Source organism: Ascaphus truei, chromosome 17 (assembly GCF_040206685.1).
Source record: "Ascaphus truei isolate aAscTru1 chromosome 17, aAscTru1.hap1, whole genome shotgun sequence".
NCBI lineage: Eukaryota > Metazoa > Chordata > Amphibia > Anura > Ascaphidae > Ascaphus > Ascaphus truei.
The window spans coordinates 32,064,687-32,089,549 of NC_134499.1; the positions used below are offsets into that span (position 1 = coordinate 32,064,687).

The following is a 24,863-nucleotide window of genomic DNA, read 5'->3' on the forward strand; positions in this document are numbered from 1 at the left end:
GTAAACGGACGCTCATTAATCTCAGACAGGTCACCTAACTAAGAAGTGTTTGTTTTGTTTACACGCTGGCGCTGAACTCCGCACTGCGTCGCACAAGCACCTCACCGACACCATGTCCTGCATGGGGGGGGGAGGGGGGGGCTTCACCTTTATAGGACAGGCGTCACTTTCTTCCTCCAAGCTTTGGAAACAAACAATCCTATTGTTTACACAGTGTACCTGGCTTCATAACCGTGGCGGCACTGCAGGGGTCGGGTTACTACGGCTGTCCTGTTTAGATGCCACATGTGGCCCAACACTGGCCTGATCGGTGGCGGCTCTGGTGTTTATACAGTGACATGGAATATATAGACGTGGCTGGGACACCTGTGACACGGGAGGTGGGAGAGCGAGCTGTGCGTGTCCGTATCCGGGCGGATTTTAGACGCATTACGTGGGGAAAGTTCCTTTATTTTGACTTTCTGGCAAATTCACATAACGCACGATCCTGTCCAACCCCGTAACCCATGCAGGAGGGCGACCTGCTGGGACACACACTACACACTACAAACTACTAACACAACGTACACCCCGATCATCAGTACTATATCACACACTGCTATGAAACAACTCAACATACACCCTAACTCTCAATACTATAGCACACTGCGCACGTTAACACAACACTAACACCGCATCATCCTCACACATTGCGCTCATTAACACAACACTAGCACCACATCATCCTCACACACTATTAACACAACACTAACACCGCATCATCCTCACACATTGCGCACATTAACACAACACTAGCACCACATCATCCTCACACACTATTAACACAACACTAACACCGCATCATCCTCACACATTGCGCACGTTAACACAACACTAACACCGCATCATCCTCACACATTGCGCTCATTAACACAACACTAGCACCACATCATCCTCACACACTATTAACACAACACTAACACCGCATCATCCTCACACACTGTGTCTATTAACACAACACTAACACTATCATCCTCACACACTGTGTGTATTAACACACAATTAACACAACACTAACACCGCATCATCCTCACACTGCGTGCATTAACACAACACTAACACTGTCATCCTCACACACTGCAGTTTCTTCATGCATCACAACATGTTTTTAGTAATATATTTTGATAGCCCTGTATAAAGTGGCCGCAGAGTTACTCTCCCTTCACGCTGCGCCCATTCCATGTTTATCCTGTGTCTCACTGATTTGGCTGCGCTATGACGATGATACCGCGTGACGTCAGCCGTCGCTGTTGTAATAGAGATTCCTGCTTGTAGTGCATGAGACGAGAGGGGGGCGTGGCAGAGGCGTGGCCGTGAGTGCCTCGCCCTTATTGGCTGAACCGCTCACGTGCGGCTGACGTCACGCGCCGATCGCTGAAGTCAAAATCCTTTGACTTCCAGCTGCCGGCGTGACATCAGCCGTCGCCGTCGCGCCCACTATGGGCACCCGCGACGGACTGCATGAACTTGCTACGGCGCCCGAACTATAAACACAGCCTTTGCTGTCAGAACTGCATCTCTCAGGAGCCTCTGGCAGAGAACAGGTTAAGTGTGAATATTCCAACCTATGTATTGTGAGCTGGTAACCCAACCCCTGAAGTGTTAAGGGTATAGTGGTCGCAGTATATAGCTACATTGTCACCACTATGACCTGTGTATTGTCCAGACAGTGGGAGCTGAATTCCTCCTGCCTGAGGTAAAACTGGGTGTGATTAATCACTCGGGCACTCCTCTCCCCCCCCCCTCACTCTCTCCTCTCCCCCCGCCCCCTCACTCTCTCCTCTCCCCCCCCCCTCACTCTCTCCTCTCCCCCCCCCACTCTCTCCTCTCCCCCCCCCCTCACTCTCTCCTCTCCCCCCCCCACTCTCTCCTCTCCCCCCCCCCTCACTCTCTCCTCTCCCCCCCCCCCCCTCACTCTCTCCTCGCCCCCCCCTCACTCTCTCCCTGCTCACAGGCACTCTTCTCCCTCCCCCCCACCCCCCTGCTCACATGCACTCTTCTCCCTCCCCCCCACCCCCCTGCTCACATGCACTCTTCTCCCTCCCCCCAACCCCCTGCTCACAGGCACCCTTCTCCCTCCCCCCCTGCTCACAGGCACTCTTCTCCACCCTCCCCCCCCCCCCTGCTCACAGGCACTCTCTTTCCCCAAATGATAGAAGTAATATACACACGTGTTACAATAGCAGAGCTGTGAGAGAGACCTCTTGCAGATGTAGCCCATGGGAAGGTGAATAAGAGGAGTCACAGTGTTTAGTTTAAGGTAAAAACTCATTAACGTTTACTTATCAAAGTCTTCTGGCTTCAAAACAGTGTCCCGAGGGGGGCGTGTTGCCCGGGGGGGGGGGGGCGGGTCACCCAGTTGTCCCGTGCAGTTGTCCCGTGAGGGGGGGTGCGTCCCAGGTGTCCCGTGGGGGGTTGCTGAGGGGTCCCGTGGGGGGAGGGGGGTTGCCCAGGTGTCCTGTTGGGGGGGGGGGGGAGGGTCCCCAGGTGTCCCGTGGGGGAGAGGGTTGCCCGTGTGTCCTGTGGGGGGGGGAGTCGCCCAGGTGTCCTGTGGGGGAGAGGGTCGCCCGTGTGTCCTGTGGGGGGGGGCAGTGTCGCCCATTGTCCCGTGGGGGGGGGCAGTGTCGCCCAGTGTCCCGTGGGGGAGAGGGTCGCCCGTGTGTCCTGTGGGGGGGAGGGTCGCCCAGTGTCCCGTGGGGGGGGGGGCAGTGTCGCCCAGTGTCCCGTGGGGGAGAGGGTCGCCCGGCGATGTGTATCCTGGAACGTTGCGTGTGTTCCTGGTTGTGACCCTGTGCTTGCCGCTCACGCCCTGTGCACGGAACGCGTGTGCAGCTTGCGGTGGCGGCTGTGAGAACGGAGCACGCGTAGAGTATCCTCGGATCCACTGCACCTGACCTACACACGCATGCACATACATAACATACACACACAGAAACACATGCGTGCAAACACGCATATATATGCACATACACCCCCCCGCAGCCCTGCTTGCTTTGGCAGGTATTTTTGTTTGCACAGTTACAGCTTCTTCACTGTGCAGCTATCATTAGAGCGTGCACAGGGGCAGCACCTGCGGGTGCTAACCGGTGAGACATGTATGTAGATGTGCCGTTTCCATACTTACCCAGATTTGGGCCATTCCCAGGGAAGCAGAGGGCGGCTGTGCACTGTTAGCCCCCCTGCTCCCTGTTAGCCCCCCTGCTCCCTGTTAGCCCCCCTGCTCCCTGTTAGCCCCCCTGCTCCCTGTTAGCCCCCCTGCTCCCTGTTAGCCCCCCTGCTCCCTGTTAGCCCCCCTGTCTCCCTGTTAGCCCCCCTGTCTCCCTGTTAGCCCCCCTGTCTCCCTGTTAGCCCCCCTGTCTCCCTGTTAGCCCCCCTGTCTCCCTGTTAGCCCCCCTGTCTCCCTGTTAGCCCCCCTGTCTCCCTGTTAGCCCCCCTGTCTCCCTGTCGGCCCCCCCGTCTCCTCCCTGTCGGCCCCCCCGTCTCCTCCCTGTCGGCCCCCCCGTCTCCTCCCTGTCGGCCCCCCCGTCTCCTCCCTGTCGGCCCCCCCTCCGTCTCCTCCCTGTCGGCCCCCCCCGTCTCCTCCCTGTCGGCCCCCCCCCGTCTCCTCCCTGTCGGCCCCCCCCCGTCTCCTCCCTGTCGGCCCCCCCCGTCTCCTCCCTGTCGGCCCCCCCGTCTCCTCCCTGTCGGCCCCCCCGTCTCCTCCCTGTCGGCCCCCCGTCTCCTCCCTGTCGGCCCCCCCGTCTCCTCCCTGTCCCCCCCCCCCCCCCCGTCTCCTCCCTGTCCCCCCCCCCCCCCCGTCTCCTCCCTGTCGCCCCCCCCCCCCCGTCTCCTCCCTGTCGCCCCCCCCCGTCTCCTCCCTGTCGGCCCCCCCCGTCTCCTCCCTGTCGGCCCCCCCGTCCCCTCCCTGTCGGCCCCCCCGTCCCCTCCCTGTCGGCCCCCCCGTCCCCTCCCTGTCGGCCCCCCCGTCCCCTCCCTGTCGGCCCCCCCCGTCCCCTCCCTGTCGGCCCCCCCGTCTCCTCCCTGTCTGCCCCCCCGTCTCCGCCCTGTCTGCCCCCCCGTCTCCTCCTTGTCTGCCCCCCCGTCTCCGCCCTGTCGCCCCCCCCCCCGTCTCCGCCCTGTCGGCCCCCCTGTCTCCTCCTTGTCTGCCCCCCCCCCTCCCCCCATCTCCGTTAGCTGTGCTTTGGAGATGCGGTTGCATGCTTTTTCTTTCAGACTTTCCCTGCTATGCACCAGTTACATTGCTCCGCATTAAGGGTGGGGGGGGTGGCCGCCCCACACAGTGAGGGGGGGGGGGGCATGCATCACCCGAGAGGGGGGTCCTGCTCCCTAGTACTGTAGTTTGGAGCATAAAGGTGGCAGTCGCTTGCAGCGGGTGTTTCAAAGTTCACAAAATGTTGTCTTTGTTGAACTTGACACCTGCAGAGAGAACACACAACCGCAACAATCCCAGCGAATAACACACAACCGCAACAATCCCAGCGAATAACACACAACCGCAACAATCCCAGCTAATAACACACAACCGCAACAATCCCAGCGAATAACACACAACCGCAACAATCCCAGCGAATAACACACAACCGCAACAATCCCAGCTAATAACACACAACCGCAACAATCCCAGCGAATAAAACCCTCCGATCTGCCTCGCGCAGCAGCGAGTCCAACACCGCAGGGATCGGGGCGAGTTCTGAAGGAAATATATATATATATATATATTATATATAGAAAAAAAACAAACATCACAGCTTGCACGCAATGTACTGGTTCATATAGACAGGTGCTAGTCTCAAATAATAGAAAAACAACATTACCATTCTCTCGTCCGGTAACGACAGACTGCACTCGGTTCTGTAATCATGAAAAACTGTATTGGGCATCTGAATAGAAAAGGTAAGTCACCCAAACCTCTCTGCAGAGCCGCAGGGAAGGTGCAGGGCCTGTCCTTGTGACGGGAGCGACGGCCGCCGGGAGGGGGGAAGGTGCAGGGCCTGTGAGCGCTGCGCACGCGCCCCCTCTCTGCACCTGTGAGCGCGAGCCGGCGGGAAACGCAGGGAAGGTGCAGGGCCTGTCCTTGTGACGGGAGTGACGGCCGCCGGGAGGGGGGAAGGTGCAGGGCCTGTGAGCGCTGCGCACGCGCCCCCTCTCTGCACCTGTGAGCGCGAGCCGGCGGGAAACGCAGGGAAGGTGCAGGGCCTGTCCGTGTGACGGGAGTGACGGCCACCGGGAGGGGGGAGGTGCGGGACCTGTAGTGACGGCCACCGGGAGGGGGGAAGGTGAGCTGCGGTCCGGGTGACGGGGGAGAGTGACGGCCACCGGGAGGGGGGAAGGTGAGCTGCAAGGGGGCCTGAAGCAGTGCTGTGAGTGTGTGAGGCCAATGAGAGGTGTGCGGGGGCGGGCCAAGGGGGCCTGAAGCAGTGGTGTGAGTGTGTGAGGCCAATGAGAGGTGTGCGGGGGCGGGCGGTGAGTGTGTGAGGCCAATGAGAGGTGTGCGGGGGCGGGCGGTGAGTGTGTGAGGCCAATGAGAGGTGTGCGGGGGCGGGCGGTGAGTGTGTGAGGCGAATGAGAGGTGTGCGGGGGCGGGCGGGCCAAGGGACCAATGAGATTGCCGCTAGGGACAGGGAACACAGTACAGACAGAGAAACATACAATGCTTTCAGAAATAATAGTATATAAAGATATAAAGATAGTAAGATAAAACGATACCGTTCTGTGGCTAACGAAATGCTTTTATTTGTGCGAGCTTTCGAGATACACTGATCTCTTCTTCCGGCGATGTTACAATGAAATGAAGCTAAAAAAGTGTTTTTACTTTAAAACAGTGTCTCTTGGAATGTTATCTGTGACTGTGAAGCCGATCCCTCCCCCGGTGCAGTATGCGATTTTATGACTTGAGGTGTTAATAGGTCCTTGAATGGTGTGTGTGTGGTTATACAGGTTATACAGCGCCCACAGTTTATACAGCGCTTTACACAAGGTGTGTGTGGAGTGGCAGTGTATATAAATGGTAGGTGTAGAAATATACATATACATACACACACTGTTTTTAAGTTAAACGTTGCTTGCTTTATTCAATGTAACATCGCCGGAAGAAGAGATCAGTGTATCTCGGAAGCTCGCACAAATAAAAGCATTTCGTTAGCCACAGAACGGTATCGTCTATTCGTTTCTGATATATATATATAGATCGCACACTGGAAGATAAAACCACGTTGTACAGTCACGTTTATTTACGCAGCACTGTCTGGGAACCGGTGTTAACTCCTTCACCGCTGGAGAGCTGTTACATGAAGCAGATCTCGCCCGGAGTATCTCCCTGACATGAACTCGCCTCCCTAGGTTCATGTGACAGGTTTGTAGCTCTGCTTACCTTTCCTTTAAACAGTCTTTGGCATACTCATTAGTACTCTGCGCTGCCGCGTGCTCACATTCCTGCACATGCCAGTCAGCAGGACACGTTGGGGTAATAACTTCCCAGGCCTGGAGCTGAAACTCCCGGATTCTCCGATACACCGGGGAACGTGTCTTGGCAGAGCAGGACTGATTTAGCTCTCGCCCTGCTTATGTATTTATAAAATATTTTACCAGGAAGAAATACATTGAGAGTTACCTCTCGTTTTCAGGTATGTCCTGGGCACAGACTCCCCCTGCACTCTCGCCCTGTTTTGGGTGCTGTAGACCAGTGGTTTCCAACAATACTTTTGTTAAGGAACCCTAAGTGGAATTCTTAGGAACCCCAACCCTCTCTAATAGCGCGTCTGAGATCAGATGCATTGTAAGGAACCCCAACCCCCTCTAATAGCGCGTCTGAGATCAGATGCATTGTAAGGAACCCCAACCCTCTCTAATAGTGCGTCTGAGCTCAGATACATTGTAAGGAACCCCAACCCTCTCTAATAGCGCGTCTGAGATCAGATGCATTGTAAGGAACCCCAACCCTCTCTAATAGCGCGTCTGAGATCAGATGCATTGTAAATTCTTCTGGATTTGGTATAATTTTAAAATGACCTGAAAATGACAGGGACCCCTTTAGGGATACCCGGAGAACCGAAGGGTTCCTAGGAACACTGGTTGAAAAAACACTGCTCTAGAACTCCTGTCCTTGTCCCCGGTACCGAGTCATTACCAGCTGTCGGAAGAGGACAATGGTGCAATCAGATACTTTGTTTAAAAATAACAAATATCGGGGTTAATCACCATCACCTTTTAAACCCTTCCGTGGAAAAAAAGCACAAGCAGCCTATTACAGAGCAATATACTGTATCTACACACCGCCGCCGGGAACTGGCTCTGCGGGGGTTAAACGCACAGAATGCTTTCTTTGTGTGTTAGTTTTGTGAGAGTGTATTTAATCGTGTCCCATGTGCAGGGATTCCAGCCTTTCTTTGTAACGCTGCCAGGCGCCTGTGCATTGGCTCGTTCTCGGCAGGTAATAATGGCCGAGACTTGTATGTAATACGCGTTCCAAGGAGAAATAAACCAACGCACATCGTTACATCAGCGATTCTCAACTCCAGTCCTCCTGCCCCACCAACAGGGCAGGTTTTCAGGATATCCCAGCTTCGGCACAGGTGGCTCAATCAAAGGCTCAGATTGAGCTACCTGTGCTGAAGCAGGACTGATTGAGCCATATGTACAGAAGCATGGATTGATTGAGCCACATAGATACCTGTCTTGAAGCAGGGATATCCTGAAAACCTGACCTGTTGGGTGGCCCTTGAGGACTGGAGTTTCCCGCCCCTGCGCTGCGCCCTTCTCGGGCGGATGCAGTTGTGTTTGCGTGCTGTAAATAAGAACAGAAAGTCTATACAGTGCACACCGTGTGTTTCCCGGCCACCTTAGTGTCCGTATTCGCCTGGTTACACGGACACGCGATACTCTGTCCGTATCCCTGCATCTGCAGAGCATTACACCAGGGCGGGGTTTCTGCAGCAACACGAGGGTTAACGCGGGGTAACGTAACCACGGAGGAGCGCGCACTTATCGGGAATGCAGCAACGACCTTTAGGGAACATCGTATAGTGAGACTGCGCTCGTCCTGCTCACCGTCGTCGTCGCCGCATGGTTTCAAATGATGGTGCAGGCGTTACATAGCTGAGCGCTCCTAATGGAGCAATTCAAGCAATATTCTATATGGTTTGTTTTTTAAATAAATAATTTCTGTAGTATTGGATCATTCTTTCTACCTTTTTTTTTTTTTTTATTAAACTCAATGCTGTTTTTTATGAGTTTAATAAATTGAGCGTCCTTTGATTTCTATAGCAGGTTTTAGCCCACCTCCCCAGCAGTGCAAGATCTTTGCAACACTTTCCTGTTTTTTGATCATTTGTTGCCCAATATTCCCAGCAATTTGAGCTGCAAACTGTAACAATAGATAATGTTACCTTGGTAATATCAGGATACATTGTAGCTGCTGAGTTACAACTGACCAGGTAGCAGCAAACACGAAGTGCAAACTTTAGCTCAAGGTACATGTGAAAATGAAAATAAAGGCAGAAATGCAGTGCAATAATGCTAGAAATATCTGAAAGTGCTGATAAAGACTGTAAATGTCCAGCTCGCACGATGTGAGATAAAAACAAGTGTTTTATCACAGAGTGGGGTCTCGGAGTGGATCTCGGAGGTGTGCTGCGGTGTCGGAGGTCCGTGGTAAGTGCGCATGCAGACCGGGAGCTGGGGGAGATCAGCCCTGAGGAGGGAAGCCTCAGAGTGACATATCCCTGGGCCCAGAGTGATCACATTGCTTTTGTTTGCCTGGCAGCACGCGAGTTTGGCCTTACACTGCTCTGTGTGTATGTTTGTATGTCCGGCCTTGTTCTCTCCTCCTATAGACCACAGAGCCCTAGCACACCGCAGCACACCTCCGAGATCCACCTGGAGACATCACATGGTGGTTAAGATGTTTGTGGCTGGACATCTACAGCCTTTATCAGCACTTTTATCAGATTTTAATAGCATTATTGCACTGTGTTTTTTCCCTTTACTGTTATTTTCACATGTACCTTGAGCTACAGTTTGCACTTGGTGTTTGCTGCTCACCCTGTGGTTGTTGGAAACGGAGCTGCATCTTGCACAAGGTTTTGTTCGTATCAATCAGTTTTGATTGCTCTTTATTATCATTTTTGTTCTTTTTAATCCCTTACAAAAAAAATCACTTGATTTTACTGATTTCACCATTGGTGGTTGATTTGCACTTGTTCTGCTGAAGAATTGATTTGAAACTGAAAGGCAGCCATTTAGTGAACCCTGGAAGCAGGATCTGTGCTGATCGATCACGGGGGAACCAATCGATCGGTCAGCTTCGGTAATTAGTTTTCAATAAAGGTAATCAAAGCCTGCATAGCAATTTATTTTTTAATGTCTTTCTTTTTTTAATTTCTTTAATTAAGCTGCATGGATTGCCCTTTTATTATTTATTTCGGTTCCTAACTGGGACTGCCCCAGTAATGCGGTGACACGCAGAGCATTAGCTGAGTGGATGCGCAGAGCATCTAGTGGGGGACCCTCTTGTGTTGTGTGCCCCGTTGCTGGAGACATTATCCTCCTCTCACCTCCTGGGTAAGCGGAGATGTGTGTTTAGTGAATCAGGCTGCAGGGAACTTGCCGATCCAGTTTGGGAGTGAGGAGCTGGGCCCGCGCTCGGTACACTCACCCTCGCGTCAGCCAGCGGTGTGCTCCGGGCATGTGCAGGACGGCCTCACCGAGGGGCCGTTGTCTTCTCCCTGCATCTGGCTGGTGTCATAGCTTTGAGGGGTGGCTGCTGTTGGCCTGACAAACATGGCGTGGTGTTGGTGTTTTAATAGTTGCGCTGTTCTCAGTTTGGTGAGACTTTGGTCAGACGTTTATTTATTATTTATTTATTTATAAAATATTTTACCAGGAAGTAATACATTGAGAGTTACCGCTCGTTTTCAAGTATGTCCTGGGCACAGAGTAAAACAAAATAATACATGGTTACAAATACAGTTACATAAATGAACAAGGTATACATTATATACAAGACATTGCATGCACAGTTAAAGTTTCACAGGGACTTGCTAAATAAAGCCGTTCCCTGGTGGTGACGGGCCGCCCGAGCACAGACTGCACGGGAGGCAGGGTGGGGGTTTGTGCAGCGGATGAGTGTGACCTCAGGACACGACACACTCCTCACACAGGGTGTGTTACATTGCGGAGCCGGTGTTCAGTATTGCAGTATAGCATTGGGTTCTCCTGCCCATTGATGAGCTAGCATTTGAGCCCCTCCCCTCTAACCAATGGTATTACAAGGGTACAAGGCTATGGTCCAGGTTTACCAGGTGGCGCTCAGCCCTAACGGGCCTTAAATGGCTACGCACCATTTGGTAGATCATGCCCTATGTGCATGTCATCTGTTTGTGTGGGGAGTGTGAGCATAAGATATTTCCTATTTACTCACAGGAGGAGTTGGATGAGGCATATCTAATATCTGTTTTGAGACGGGATGAGAGGTACGTGTCCCTGCAGCTGTGTATTAGGAGGGGGTGAGAGGTATGTGTCCCTGGCAGCTGTGTATTAGGAGGGGGTGAGAGGTATGTGTCCCTGATAGCTGTGTATTAGGAAGGGGTGAGAGGTATGTGTCCCTGATAGCTGTGTATGAGGGGTGGGAGAGGGGTATGTGTCCCTGATAGCTGTGTATTAGGAGGGGGTGTGAGGGGTATGTGTCCCTGATAGCTGTGTATTAGGAGGGGGTGTGAGGGGTATGTTTCCCTGATAGCTGTGTATTAGGAGGGGGTGAGGGGTATGTGTCCCTGATAGCTGTGTATTAGGAGGGGGTGTGAGGGGTATGTGTCACTGATAGCTGTGTATTAGGAGGGGGTGAGGGGTATGTGTCCCTGATGACTGTATATTAGGAGTAGGTGAGAGGTACGTGTCCCTGATGTCTGTGTATTAGGATGGGGTGAGAGGTATATGTTGTTGTTGTATGAGTCCTTATTCCTGGGATGTTGTACACAGGATCTGATTTTGCCTGCGGGATCAGACACGGCAGGGGGAGGGGGCACAGTCATGGGGAGGGGGCACAGTCATTTCCTTGTGTATAGCAGCCGGCTGTAACCTGTGTACCTGGGTTTCTCTTTGCTGTATTTAGCTGCCATAAACATGAGCTGTCCCAGAATACAATGAAGTCATCAGAATGCTAGTTTCCCTTAACCCTGTCACTGCCATGCCGCCTCCCTTCACTCCTCCCCTCCCAAGAGAATTAACCCCTCACTACTCTGAGCTGAGGCTACATTTAACCCCTCCAAAAGCAAATCACTTGAATGCCCCTCCCCCCCCCCCCCCCCCCCCCACGAGAGAAAGAATACAATTTAACAGTAATTATTGTGCCTTATGTTTCAGTGATTTCCATTTAATAAGGTGATGGGGTGGAACATATTCCCAGAGCAGGGATAGAGGATTGGGGAGATACAATGAATGCTTCGATGACCAATAAGTGGCTAGTATAGAACCACCCCCAATTAATACCAGCATGCAGGCACAGGTAACGCTATAATCGGGTAAGCGAAAGTCCGCATTGTGGAGGATCAGGCACAATGCGTCTCCACCTTAGTAAGTAGATTAATGTGTGCGATCCATCACACACATACTGTATATATGTAACAGCTGCTTACAGGCTATTGGCAAATTAATAAAGCCACAGTGTGCTTCAAATAACTCCGAATAGGATAGTGCAATGCTATTCTGTAACTCGGGTCAGCAGTACAGATACTATTAGGAGCCAATGGTTGAGTGATACATAGGGTACCCAACGTATATTATTTGATTATGCTCCAAGGATGTAAACCATAGATATAGTGAAAACCAGTACTGTTTATAATCATTTAAATCAGAGAATATATAGCACTACACCCCATTCCTAATGGGTTTAATAGGAGTAAGCACCTGTTAGAAAACGCCCAAATCATATTAGATACGCAGAACTCGTGTGTGTGTGTGTGTGTGTGTGTGTGTGTGTGTGTGTGTGTGTGTGGTGTGTGTGTGGGTGTGTGTGTGTGTGTGTGTGTGTGTATTAATATATATATATATATTTTTTTTAATACATACATGTATATCTATTAATACATATCTATATCTACACATACATATCTACAAACACATATACACACACGTACATACATACACAATAAGCTGCTGGGCATAGAGAATAGCACATAATTATAGTACAAAATCACAGTACTGCAAGGGCAGGAAATGGTAGCGGCTCAGGATAACCCTCATGTGGCAGAGGCCTTTACTGCAGCTGAAGTTCCGTCCCTGAAACGCGCGTCGGGGCGGTTTCTCTGATGACCGCCGGTGTGATCTTGACCTACCGGCTTTTCCAGGTGATGTAGGTGGGATCTTTTTTTACAACGCACTGCAGGAATTAGCCAGTTAAGGGACCTAAGTCAGGTTAGTACGACGCAACGCGCATTCTAGAGTGGTGTTTTGCCGTTTCAGGCCTGCGCTCACTGAGGGTTACCCTGAGCCGCTGCGATTTCCTCCCCTTGCAGTACGGTGATTGTGCTATTCTCTGTGCCCAGCACCTTATTGTGTATGTGTGTGTGTGAATAGACTTATTATGAGATCTGCGTATCTAATACGATTTGGGCGTTTTCTGACAGGTGCTTACTCCTATTAAACCCATTAGGAATGGGGTGTAGTGCTATATATGCTCTGATTTAGATGATTATAAACAGTACTGGTTTTCACTATATCTATGGTTTACATCCTTGGAGCATAATCAAATAATATACGTTGGGTACCCTATGTATCACTCAACCATTGGCTCCTAATAGTATCTGTACTGCAGACCCGAGTTACAGAATAGCATTGCACTATCCTATTCGGAGTTATTTGAAGCACACTGTGGCTTTATTAATTTGCCAATAGCCTGTAAGCAGCTGTTACATATATACAGTATGTGTGTGATGGATCGCACACATTAATCTACTTACTAAGGTGGAGACACATTGTGCCTGATCCTCCACAATGCGGACTTTCTTACCCGATTATAGCGTTACCTGTCCCTGGCAGGCTGGTATTAATTGGGGGTGGTTCTATACTAGCCACTTATTGGTCATCGAAGCATTCATTGTATCTCCCCAATCCTCTATCCCTGCTCTGGGAATATGTTCCACCCCATCACCTTAGTAATTATTGTGCCTTATGTTTCAGTGATTTCCATTTAATGTTACATTGTATTCTCTCTCATGGGGGGGTCAATTCAAGTGATTTGCTTTTGGATGGCTCTGCTGCGGCGATCCATTTTTTGTCTTCACTTGATCCCTAATCCCAGTACTGCACCCATGATGGTGTCACACTGTATTTACTTGGCTATTGTCTGCACACACTTTAGGGGTTGATCAGGTTCCATGCTTGTGGTTTGTTGCTTCATTTAACCCCTGCCTGTCCACACCCCGGTTATGGCACCCGCTGATAGCGTGCGGAACAATGTCTCCCCTGTTTGAGCCAATGAATGTGATGATCTGTGTGATACCCCGGGCAGGGGCGGCTGGGAAGATTGTGTATGCAGCAGTGAGTGCAGTATATCAGGGGTTGGCCAAGTCCAGTCCAGGGCTGCCAGCAGGTCAGGTTTTCAGAAAATCCCTGCTTCAGCACAGGTGGCTTAATCAGTGACTGTCTTAATCTGTACCACCTGTGCTGAAGCAGGGATATCCTGAAAACCTGACCTGTTGGAGGCACTTGATGACTGGAGTTACCTACCCCTGCAGTGCATGAACACAGATACATTGAATTCCTGCCTCAAATAGTTGATGTGGGTTCTGATCCCTGGTACCATGAAAGTTGAGTCACAAAGCGTCTGTGGTGGGATTTTATTAGCCAAACGTGTTCAGCAATGCCAGTAACAATGTGCACGCAGCCGCATCGAGCCCTACACCCTCCCAAATACTATGTCACCGTAAGTAACATCGGAGCAATACGTCAAATAAAAGCCTGGTGCTCGGGGTCCGGCAGAGGGCGGCAGGGCGACAGCTGCGGTGTGAGCACTCGCCCGCAAAACATCATCTGCTATTTTTAACACGTTTCAGCGTTTATATGGTATTAAATCCAGCCGTGGCATTTTATATGGGCAAATACCAGGTGACACGCTGCACCGCAGAGTGCTGAGACAGGCGTGGGGATTCCTGTGCTGCAGCGGGCGCTTTGTTAGATGCAACCGATGCAGGCTATGCAGATATTCGGTTAGGGTTATAGAGCAGGGGGGCAAAACTCCAGTCCTCAAGCCCCCCCCTCTCCCAACCGGTCAGCTTTCCCTGATATCCCAGCTTCTGAGCCTTTGATTGAGCCACCTGTGCTGAAGCAGGGATATTCTGAAAACCTGACCTGTTGGCTTGAGGACTGGAGTTTGGCACTCTTGGGTTATAGCGTAACCCAGAAGCCTTGTATAAGAGGGGAGCGTCGGCGTTCAAACACCCGCACACCTGTACGAGACTAAAACAAACGCTTTTATCTAAGATCCCATCTGCCTGCTAAACCGTGACCCGCTTCAGCGACAATAGCTTCCATACAGACCCCCGGCTTGTTGTAAACCGCCGCCACACGGCACCTTCTCCCGCGCGTCTACAGACCGCGTGATCGGATTATAGCCGCAGAACGGGCCACGTTACACGCAGATATCCCGGGAACAGAACCAGGATCTTCCGATCAATCCCTGGATAGAAACTTCTGCTCATGGGCGAGATTTAAACCCCCTTTCACTGCCAGCGGCGCGACGCAGTGGGTCGCACGAGCCGCTGGCAGCCAAGGGGTTAAAAGTCCGTGTCGGGGGAGCCATGAGTTCCTGACCCCTCTGGCAGGGAAAGGGTTACAGGTTTGTAATTGACATGGTGCCTGCCCTTTTGTGTGGGATCCCCCCTCCCCCGGTGTTTGGGGTGTCCGAATCCCCTTCTCTGGGTGCCAGGTGACACTATTGCTGGATAGGTAGACAATGGGTTAAATGAAGTCACCTCTTCCCATGGGTAGCTCCGCCTCCAGGGGCGGGGCCAGGGGATGGCCCCTGATTGACAGTTTCAGGTGGTGAGACACCGGCTGTGACTCGGGAGCAGCTGAGCGCTCAGACATGTGGGAGCAGCGAGTGGGGACACACACACTGGGAGAAGGTCCTGAGGCTGCACAACCGGCAGGTGAGGAACCCTGTGCTGTGAGGGTGAGGAGGCAAGGAGTGAGCACTCACTGTGCTGTGTGTGAGGAGGCAGGGAGTGAGCACTCACTGTGCAGTGTGAGGCAGGGAGGGAGTGCTCACTGTGCTGTGTGTGTGAGGAGGCAGGGAGTGAGCGCTCACTGTGCAGTGTGAGGCAGGGAGGGAGTGCTCACTGTGCTGTGTGTGTGAGGAGGCAGGGAGGGAGTGCTCACTGTGCTGTGAGTGTAAGGAGGCAGGGAGTGCTCACTGTGCTGTGATTGTAAAGAGGCAGGGAGTGCTCACTGTGCTGTGAGTGTGAGGAGGCAGGGAGTGCTCGCTGTGAGTGTGAGCCGGCAGGGAGGGAGTGCTCGCTGTGCGGTGTGTGAGGAGGCAGAGAGAGCGCTCACTGTGCTGTGAGTGTGAGGAGGCAGTGAGGGAGTGCTCACTGCTGTGAGGAGGCAGGGAAGGGGCGCTCACTGTGCTGAGTGTGAGGAGGCAGGGAGTGAGCGCTCACTGTGCTGTGTGTGAGGAGGCAGAGCGAGTGCTCACTGTGCTGAGTGAGGCAGGGAGAGAGCGCTCCCTGTGTGGGAGTGCTCACTATGCTGTGAGAGAGCGATCCCTGTGTGGGAGTGCTCACTGTGCTGTGTGTGGGAGTGCTCCCTGTGCTGTGTGGGAGCAAGCACTCACGGTGAGTATAAGAGGGCAGGGAGCAACCGCTACGGTGAGTGAGGAGGTAGGAAGGGAGCCCTCATGGTGAATGTGAGGAGACTGGGAGCGGACGCTCACGGTTAGACGAGGCGCAAGCACTTGCAGTGAGTGTGAGGCAGGGTGCGAGTGCTCACCTTGAGTGTTAGGCAGGTAAGCGAGCCCTCGCATTGAGTGTGTGGCAAGGTGCAAGTGCTCGCAGTCAGTGTTGAAGCGGAGTGCGAGTGCTTGCAGTAATGAGGCAGGGAAGCGAGCCCTCGCAGTGAGTGTGAGCGAGCACTCGTTGTGCTGTCCTGCTGTCCTGCTGAGGTGCAAGCAGGTTATCACTCCTCAATGGGAACATGCGGTAATACAAAGCAGTAAAAAGTATCACGCCTTCAGTGTCATCGTCTCACTTGGAGAACAGAAATCCAGAGACCTTGTTTCCCTTCCATACTCCCCGCTGCTAATCTCTCTGCCGTGTGTTGGTAAAAGCCGGGTGGGGCGCCGCTGGGCCGGGTGGGCGCCGCTGGGCCGGGTGGGCGCCGCTGGGCCGGGTGGGGCGCCGCTGGGCCGGGTGGGCGCCGCAGGGCCGGGTGGGGCGCCGCAGGGCCGGGTGGGGCGCCGCAGGGCCGGGTGGGCGCGCCGCTGGGCCGGGTGGGCGCGCCGCTGGGCCGGGTGGGCGCCGCTGGGCCGGGTGGGCGCCGCTGGGCCGGGTGGGGCGCCGCTGGGCCGGGTGGGCGCCGCTGGGCCGGGTGGGCGCCGCTGGGCCGGGTGGGCGCCGCTGGGCCGGGTGGGGCGCCGAAGGGCCGGGTGGGGCGCCGCAGGGCCGGGTGGGGCGCCGCTGGGCCGGGTGGGGCGCCGCTGGGCCGGGTGGGCGCGCCGCTGGGCCGGGTGGGCGCCGCTGGGCCGGGTGGGCGCCGCTGGGCCGGGTGGGCACCACATGGCAGACCTGGCAGTGTTCGTCAAGACCACTTTCCGTTCATTGGCGAAAAGTGCTTGGAGATACTTTGTACCATTATACAGAGCTGCTTGTTTCTTTCTAGAGGCCTATCCACCCATTAATAATGACACGTTAGACCTGCGTCGGCGAGCGGTCTTCGTGTGTCCGACACCTCGCTAGGATACGTTTTAGTTTGTTCCCACAGGGAGAAGTGGCGTTACCCACACCTGGTGTACAGAGTCATCCGCCGGCACACAGTGTTGCCGTGTATCACCTTCCTGCTTCCATGTGTGCAGCCTGATGGCAGGGACACATCGTGTGCAGTGTGAGGCCGGAGTGGCCAACTCCAGTCCTCAAGGGCCACCAACAGGTCAGGCGTTCAGGATATCCCTGCTTCAGCACAGGTGGCTCAATCTGAGCCACTGATTGAGCCACCTGTGCTGAAGCAGGGATATTGGTAAACCCTAATCTGTTGGTGGCCCTTGAGTCCAAGATGGCCCTTGGAGTTGGCCAGTCGAAGACTGAGCCACTGATTGAGCCACCTATGCTGAAGCAGGGATATCCTGAAAACCTGACCTGTTCGTGGCCCTTGAGGACTGTTGGCCCTTGAGGACTGTTACTCCTGGGTAAGGGGATGTGTGTATATATAGCGAGAAGGGGGTTGGTATATCTTTGCAAGTCTGCTGCCTCTCTGCTAGTGTACCCTAAGCTTGTTTGAGGCAGGCAGTGTGCTCTGAAAGTTCTATGTACAGAGCCTGGCACATTATCAGAACGGTGTTATTGTGAGGGAGTGTGTGTTCTGCGCTCTATACATAGATTGTAATCGTCACTAAACGTGCACAGTGACACTGACACATTCACAGGAACACGTCAACACAAAATGTGTGTGGCATCCTGCTAAATGATCTTGTATAGAAATGGGAAAAGCACTCAGTGCCCCGCAGAGCTGACACTCTAACTTGGATGTAGTGATACTGTGTGCTCCGTGGGACGAGGATTGCTAAGCAATGGAACATGTTTCTGTAATACCTTCCCCATAGCATTGGCAGCAGTGGGACTGGCAGGGGAAGGGTTACATGTCCGGTGGCGGGGAGGAGGGTGTCACACAGGCTTCTGCTGACCGCTAAGAAAGGTTCATTGTTAGAATAGAAGAAAGGCCCCTGGCACCTCTAATCCGGCCTGCAGCCTCCTGACCACTGACCACGCCAGGGATTTGAGGATTACAGGGGGGCGGGGAGGGGGAGGGCTGATTAAAACCCCCTTCATATAGTGCAGCCCTCTGTGAGATACGGGCTTAAGCCTGGCACTGCCGGAGCAGCCAGCGAGGGGTTAGTGACCTGCCAGAGTGAGCGTGGAAACTCCCGTACACTCCAGGTGGGACAGGAGGGGAGTCCCTTAGTGTTTTAGTGATGTCACCTGTGAGGGTTTTGGGACTAATTTGCAATCGCCCCGAGGGTTGCGAGATCCAGATTTATCACCATGGCTCTGTGTAATACACACTGCACTGAGGTGTGCGATACGAGTTTATATACACACTGTATTCAGTGCTAAGCTGTGAGATATACTACACATCACTGAGATGTATTTTATATATATATACTGTATATATATATACACATATATATATATACTCTCTGTCTCTCTGTCTCTCTGTCTATCTGTCTCTCTGTCTCTCTCTCTGTCTCTCTGTCTGTCTGTCTCTCTCTCTGTCTCTCTGTCTCTCTGTCTCTCTGTCTCTCTGTCTGTCTGTCTGTCTGTCTCTCTGTCTCTCTGTCTCTCTGTCTCTCTGTCTCTCTGTCTCTCTGTCTCTCTGTCTCTCTGTCTCTCTGTCTCTCTGTCTCTCTGTCTCTCTGTCTCTCTGTCTCTCTGTCTCTCTGTCTCTCTGTCTGTCTGTCTCCCTGAGATATGAGATCTCCATCTGCTCCTCCGGTGTGTGCGGGGGTTTGGGGTGTTGGGGCAGCAACGCATTTGTAAATGGATTTTTTTTTCTTGGACCTGGGTGTACCCCCGAAACCAAAACGCGCTATTTTCAGCTCTGGGGACCCCACGCTTCCCAATTTATAATTAAAGTTTTCGGTGTCGGTGCTTCCCATGTAGAATTCAATATGGCAGCCGGCATTGTCCAGTAGGAAGCTGCATCCAATGACCCTGCAGCTTCCTATTGGCCAGTGGAGCCCGCAAATTTGGTGGCCACATTGTATGCCCGGAAGGGCCTTCCAACATCAGTGAGTATACAGGTCCCAATCCTGGGTCCCCAGGGGACGGCACAGTTCAGCGCCCGAGGACCCACCAGTCCCAGCTATGTAACATAAGGAAACATTCTCCCAGGATGCATTGCTGCTTGGCGTGACCCTGTGGCTTCGCTGGCTGTCATATGAGCGTACCTGGGCCCTGGCGTGTGTCCTGTATCACAGCTGCCCTCTCTCTCTCACACAGATCGAGCGGCTGGAGGGGGGGGGCCTCTCTCAGGCATTCAGCATGGTGTCCTCGGGGGCGGACAGCATGCTGGGGTCCGATTCGCCTGACGGGACCCCGGACCCTCAGCGTACCAAGGCGGCCATCCTGCAGCTGCAGCAGAAGATCCTCAAACTGACGGAACAGATCAAGATCGAGCAGACGGCGAGAGACGACAATGTGGCCGAGTATCTCAAGCTGGCCAACAACGCTGACCGTCAGCAGGGCGCCCGTATCAAGCAGGTGAGAGGTGTGAGGGGGGTCAACTGCGAGAGAGGCTGCAGCACGGGGGAGATTCCTTACCGATATATTCTACTACCGATCCTTCTGGTGTCTGCTGTAAATCCTCACATGAAGAAGGGAGATGTGTCCTTCTGAAGAAGCAGAAGCCAGGAGGAATCTCTATACGTTGCAGCCTCTCTGATACTTTCCAGTATTGGCAATGCTGAGCGCTTGATTCCTAATTTGGGGGAAGTGGCCCCATTTAACACCCAAATGGGATGTCCACACCTACCACGCCTGACTCTCTCCCTCTTTTTCTCTCCCTCTTTCTTTCCCTCTTTCTCTCGCTTTCCCTCTTTCTCTCTCTTCCTTCTTTCCCTATCTCTTTCCCTCTTTCTCTCTCTCTTTCCCTCTTTCTCTCTCTCTTTCCCACTTTTTTTCTCTCTCTCTCTCTCTCTTTCCCTCTTTCTCTATCTCTTTCCCTCTCTCTCTTTCCCTCTCTCTCTCTTTCCCTCTTTCTCTCTCTCTTTTTCCCCCTCTCTCTCTCTTTCCCTCTCTCCCTCTCCCTCTCTTTCTCTCTCTCTTTCCCTCTTTCTCTCTCTCTTTCCCTCTCTTTCTCTCTCTTTCCCTCTCCGCCTCCCCCCAGGTGTTTGAGAAGAAGAACCAGAAGTCCTCTCAGACCATCCTGCACCTGCAGAGGAAGTTGGAGCATTATCACCGCAAGCTGCGCGAGGCTGAGCAGAACGGGATTGTCAGGCAGCCCAAGGACGTCTTCCGGGACATGCATCAGGGGCTGAAGGGCGTGGGGGCCAAAGTGACCGGCTTCAGTGAGGGGGTGGTGGACAGTGTCCGGGGAGGGCTGTCCACCTTCTCCCAGGCCACTCACTCCGCGGCGGGCGCTGTGGTGTCCAAGCCCCGTGAGATCGCGACCATACTGCGCAACCGTTTCGGAAGCGCTGACAACATCTCATCCCTGGATGACCCTGCGGCCCTGTCTACCATGCAGGGGGAGGACGTGGGGCCCGGGAGGGGGCTGGGGTCCTTGAACATGTTCCACGCCAGTTCCAAATACGAGAGCGAGGAGGACTGCTCCAGCGCAACGTCTGGGTCGATAGGGGGCAACAGCATCAGCGGGGGGCCCGGCGGGGGTGGGGGAGGAGGAGGTAGCTCTCGGACAAACACCATGGACCTGCACGGACTGACGGGACTCGACATGGTGTTACAAGAGATCCATGAGACGCGGGATGCCCAAGCGCGGCTGGAAGAGTCCTTGGAGGGACTGAGAGGTCAATACCAGAGAGACTACTCCTTTATCCTGCAGGCCCTGCAAGAGGAGAGATACAGGTTTGTCGGGGAGCGACGCTATGGGGGAGAGGGAAGGGCTGGAACTGGGTGTCATGAACGAGCAAGTAGAGGTGGAGGCATCTCCGGGAGCGTGCTCGGATCAGTCCATCACAAGGGGATCCACATAGCAAACATATGGGCAGGTCACGGCATATGCAATGACTGCTTATGATTAAGTAATAATCCCTGAAGAACAGGACATTACTGGCCAATAATGCCCTGGCTGGAAGAGTTGAAGGCCCGAGGCGAAGCCGAGGGACTTTAACCCAGCCAGGGCATTATTGGCCAGTAATGCCCTGTTCTTCAGGGATTATTACTATTATAGGCTACATGTAGGCTTATTTCATAAATAATAGACACTTTTGTATAGTTAAATAGATTTTTTTTATTAAAATAAAATAGTAAATACATGAAACCACCTCTATATACTCTTACACTGCAGATATCTATATCCACACACTGCCGCCTCCTCTGTGTACACACACACACACACACACACACAGCAGCTCACACACAAACTGCTGCTACACACACACACACACACACACACACACACAAAACAGCACACCATACACAACACAGTGCCTCTACACACATACACACACACTGGAGCTCTAGACACACAACACAGCACCTCCTCTACAGTCACTACACAGCACCTCTACACACACAGCAGCAGCTCTACACACACACACAACCTCTGCTGCTACACACACATGCTACACCCATAAACACTGCTACTGACACACACACACACACACACACACACAGTAGCTCTATATACACACACACACACACACATCAGCTCTACACTCACACAAACAGCTGCTACACATACAACAGCACGACACACACACACTGCAGCCACAATAAAAAATGCAGCCACTTACTAAACTTTGCACTCTCCCCCCCAGCTCTACACACAACACAACACAGCACAACACAGCACCTCTACACCCATTCCCCTCACACACACACACACACACACACACACACAACACTGCACCTCTATACACAACACACTTATTTGCAGTCTCCCCCTTCCCCCCCCAATTCAACTGAATCTGCTCAGAAAATCTCAGTCAGCTCGGGAGGGGGAGGAGTGAAACCGTGGCTGATACTTTTTGACCAATCCCCTGCCATGTCTCAGAGCTTTCACTTAATTCAAACCAATCCCCTGCCCTGTCTCAGCTGTTCTGAAAGCTGATTGGCTGGAAATAAACAGATTGAAAACTGCATTTTGCAAACTGCTGAAATTCAGGGCATTACTGTGGATAAAGCCCGGAATTTTAACCAATCAGAGAGCAGGGTTTTCAATAATGCCCTGAATTTTACTGCTTTAGCCTATAATTACTGGTAACCCACTCAATGGTCCATCAGTTGGGACGAGTACGTGTGTGCGTCTCAGTACGTGTGTGTGTGTGTCTCAGTACGTGTGTGTGCGTCTCAGTACGTGTGTGTGCGTCTCAGTACGTGTGTGTGCGTCTCAGTACGTGTGTGTGCGTCTCAGTACGTGTGTGTGTGCGTCTCAGTACGTGTGTGTGCGCGTCTCAGTACGTGTGTGTGCGCGTCTCAGTACGTGTGTGTGCGTCTCAGTACGTGTGTGCGTCTCAGGGTGTACTTACGTGTGTGCGTCTCAGGGTGTACTTACGTGTGTGTGCGTCTCAGGGTGTGTGTGTGTGTGTGTGTGTACTTACGTGTGTGTGTGTGTGTGTGTACTTACGTGTGTGGGTGTACTTACGTGTGTGGGTGTGGGTGTACTTACGTGTGTGTGTGTGTGGGTGTACTTACGTGTGTATGTATATATGTCTTTATTTGTATAGCAACAAAAAATAGCAGTACTGCACACCTATGTATAATATACAAAATACTTGCGATTATACCAGTGCAGCTGGGTCGGGGAAATCTGTAAAGAAAATCCTAGATAAATACCAAACACTGGAAGATCCAAGGCACTGCGGATATGAAATGTATTAAACTAGACAGGCATCATGCCTGTCACTTGAAAAAGACCTGATAGGAGGTCGAAACGCTGTGTCTAGTTTAATAAATTTCATATTTCAAATCCGGTGTGCCTTGAATCTTCCAGTGTTTATTTGTATAGCGCCATTAATGTACATAGCGCTTCACAGCAGTAATAGTTACAATCATATAAATAATAAGATATAAATAACACAAAGGGAAGAAGCGCTTAAGACCTAAAAGTAACATTTAGGAAAAGGAGTCCCCACTCCGAAGAGCTTACAATCTAATTAAATGTGTGTGTACGTGCTCAGAGGTGTTAGGGACGAGTCTTCCTGTATGTGTTGTTATCTATTAACCTTTTGGCCTGCTGTATATCACGCTGTGCTCACAGTTCTGCGCCCGCTTTGCTGGGTGCAGTGTGCTGCTCTGAGCAGTCACGTAATATCATTAATGTGGCTGTGTTTTTTGTACGTGTGTCTGTTTACATGACTGCGTGTGCGCCTGCGGTTACATGACTGCGTGTGCGCCTGCGGTTACATGACTGCGTGTGCGCCTGTGTTTACATGACTGCGTGTGCGCCTGCGTTTACATGACTGCGTGTGCGCCTGCGGTTACATGACTGCGTGTGCGCCTGTGTTTACATGACTGCGTGTGCGCCTGCGTTTACATGACTGCGTGTGCGCCTGCGTTTACATGACTGCGTGTGCGCCTGCGTTTACATGACTGCGTGTGCGCCTGCGTTAACTGTTTAGAAATGATAGTGCCTGACACGGGGTGTGAGGAGCGGGGGCTCCCTCTGCTGGTGAGATGGGAGAATTTAAGCCTTTTGTTGATGCAGTAATTGGGGGAGACCTTGTATGCCTGATCACACAGCACCAATTACTAGGCAATTAATAACGTTTCACACCATAAGGCCCCAGAACACGGCCTCTTATTGAACGTTGGTCTCGGTTTTGCAGAGAGGATTCTGGCTCGGATACTTGGAGAAGCTCTGCAGGGTCGCTGTCCCTTCCTCAGGCCGGGTGGGAAGATCATTATTTCTTTACTTTGACTTATTCGCATCCTCCAACCTCTTAATTCCTTCCCACTCCTTGCACAGGAAGCTGCAGAGAGGGCGTTACAGGGTCAGAGGTCGGAGAGCCCGTGCTGCTCTTGTTATTAAAGCTGTTATCGGACTGATGCATAATTCTACTTTCCACCTTCTCTTATGCCCCCACGGTTAGATGTTAACCCTTAAATTGTCCTCACCGGAATGGTGATGTAATTTGCCCCTGGCTGCTCGGACAGTCCGTGTCTGCAGAACATGATGGTTGAACTCAGTATTGTCTGGGAGACCTGGGTAGGGGTATGCAGGGCGGGGATTGGGTATGAGTTAATGAGTAACCAGTAAACTTGTTTCAATGTCCAGTATTCAGTGTAACTTCCCGCCATGGCCTCTCGCCCTGTGACCCCTCCCCCCCCTCCTCCATCTCTTTCTCGCCTTCCTGCACACGCCTCCATAACTCTGTTCTCGCCCCCTCCCCACTCCAGGTGCGAGCGGCTGGAAGAACAGCTCAACGACCTGACTGAGCTCCACCAGAACGAGATCCTCAACCTGAAGCAGGAGCTGTCCAGCATGGAGGAAAAGATCGCGTATCAGTCGTACGAGAGAGCGCGGGACATCCAGGTGAGAACTCGGTGACCGGGGGGGGGGGAGAGAATGAGAGATCCAGGTGAGGATGCAGGGAGGGGGGGGGGAATGCGAGATATCCAGGTGACGATGCATGGAAGGGGGGAAATGAGACAGGCAGGTGAGGATGCGGGGAGGGGGAAAAGAAGGGGGAATGAGAGAGATCCAGGTGAGGATGCATGGAGGGGAGAAATGAGACAGCCAGGTGAGGATGTGGGGGGGAGGGGGAAATGAGAGATTCAGGTGAGGATGTCGGGGGAGCAGTGTAGAATGATAGAAGCAGGCACACGGTCTTATGCAAAGAATATTTAATGTGCCACCAAAAGGTCCAACATTTCGGCAGAGAACTGCCTCTATCAAGGAGAGGGCAGATAGAGGCAGTTCTCTGCCGAAAGGTTGGACCT

General features: G+C 52.7%; 1 protein-coding gene across 1 annotated transcript in view; it reads left to right on the forward strand.

The window, feature by feature from the left end:
* TMCC1 (transmembrane and coiled-coil domain family 1) overlaps nt 1–24,471 on the forward strand; it is an 83,383-nt gene extending 58,912 nt beyond the window's left edge. The window contains exons 6-9 of the mRNA XM_075573659.1: nt 19,242–19,502; nt 20,128–20,825; nt 23,750–23,812; nt 24,321–24,471. Coding sequence (XP_075429774.1) covers nt 19,242–19,502; nt 20,128–20,825; nt 23,750–23,812; nt 24,321–24,471 — 1,173 coding nt within the window. The remainder of the gene's footprint in view (nt 1–19,241; nt 19,503–20,127; nt 20,826–23,749; nt 23,813–24,320) is intronic.
* The last annotated feature ends 392 nt before the right edge of the window (nt 24,472–24,863 follow it).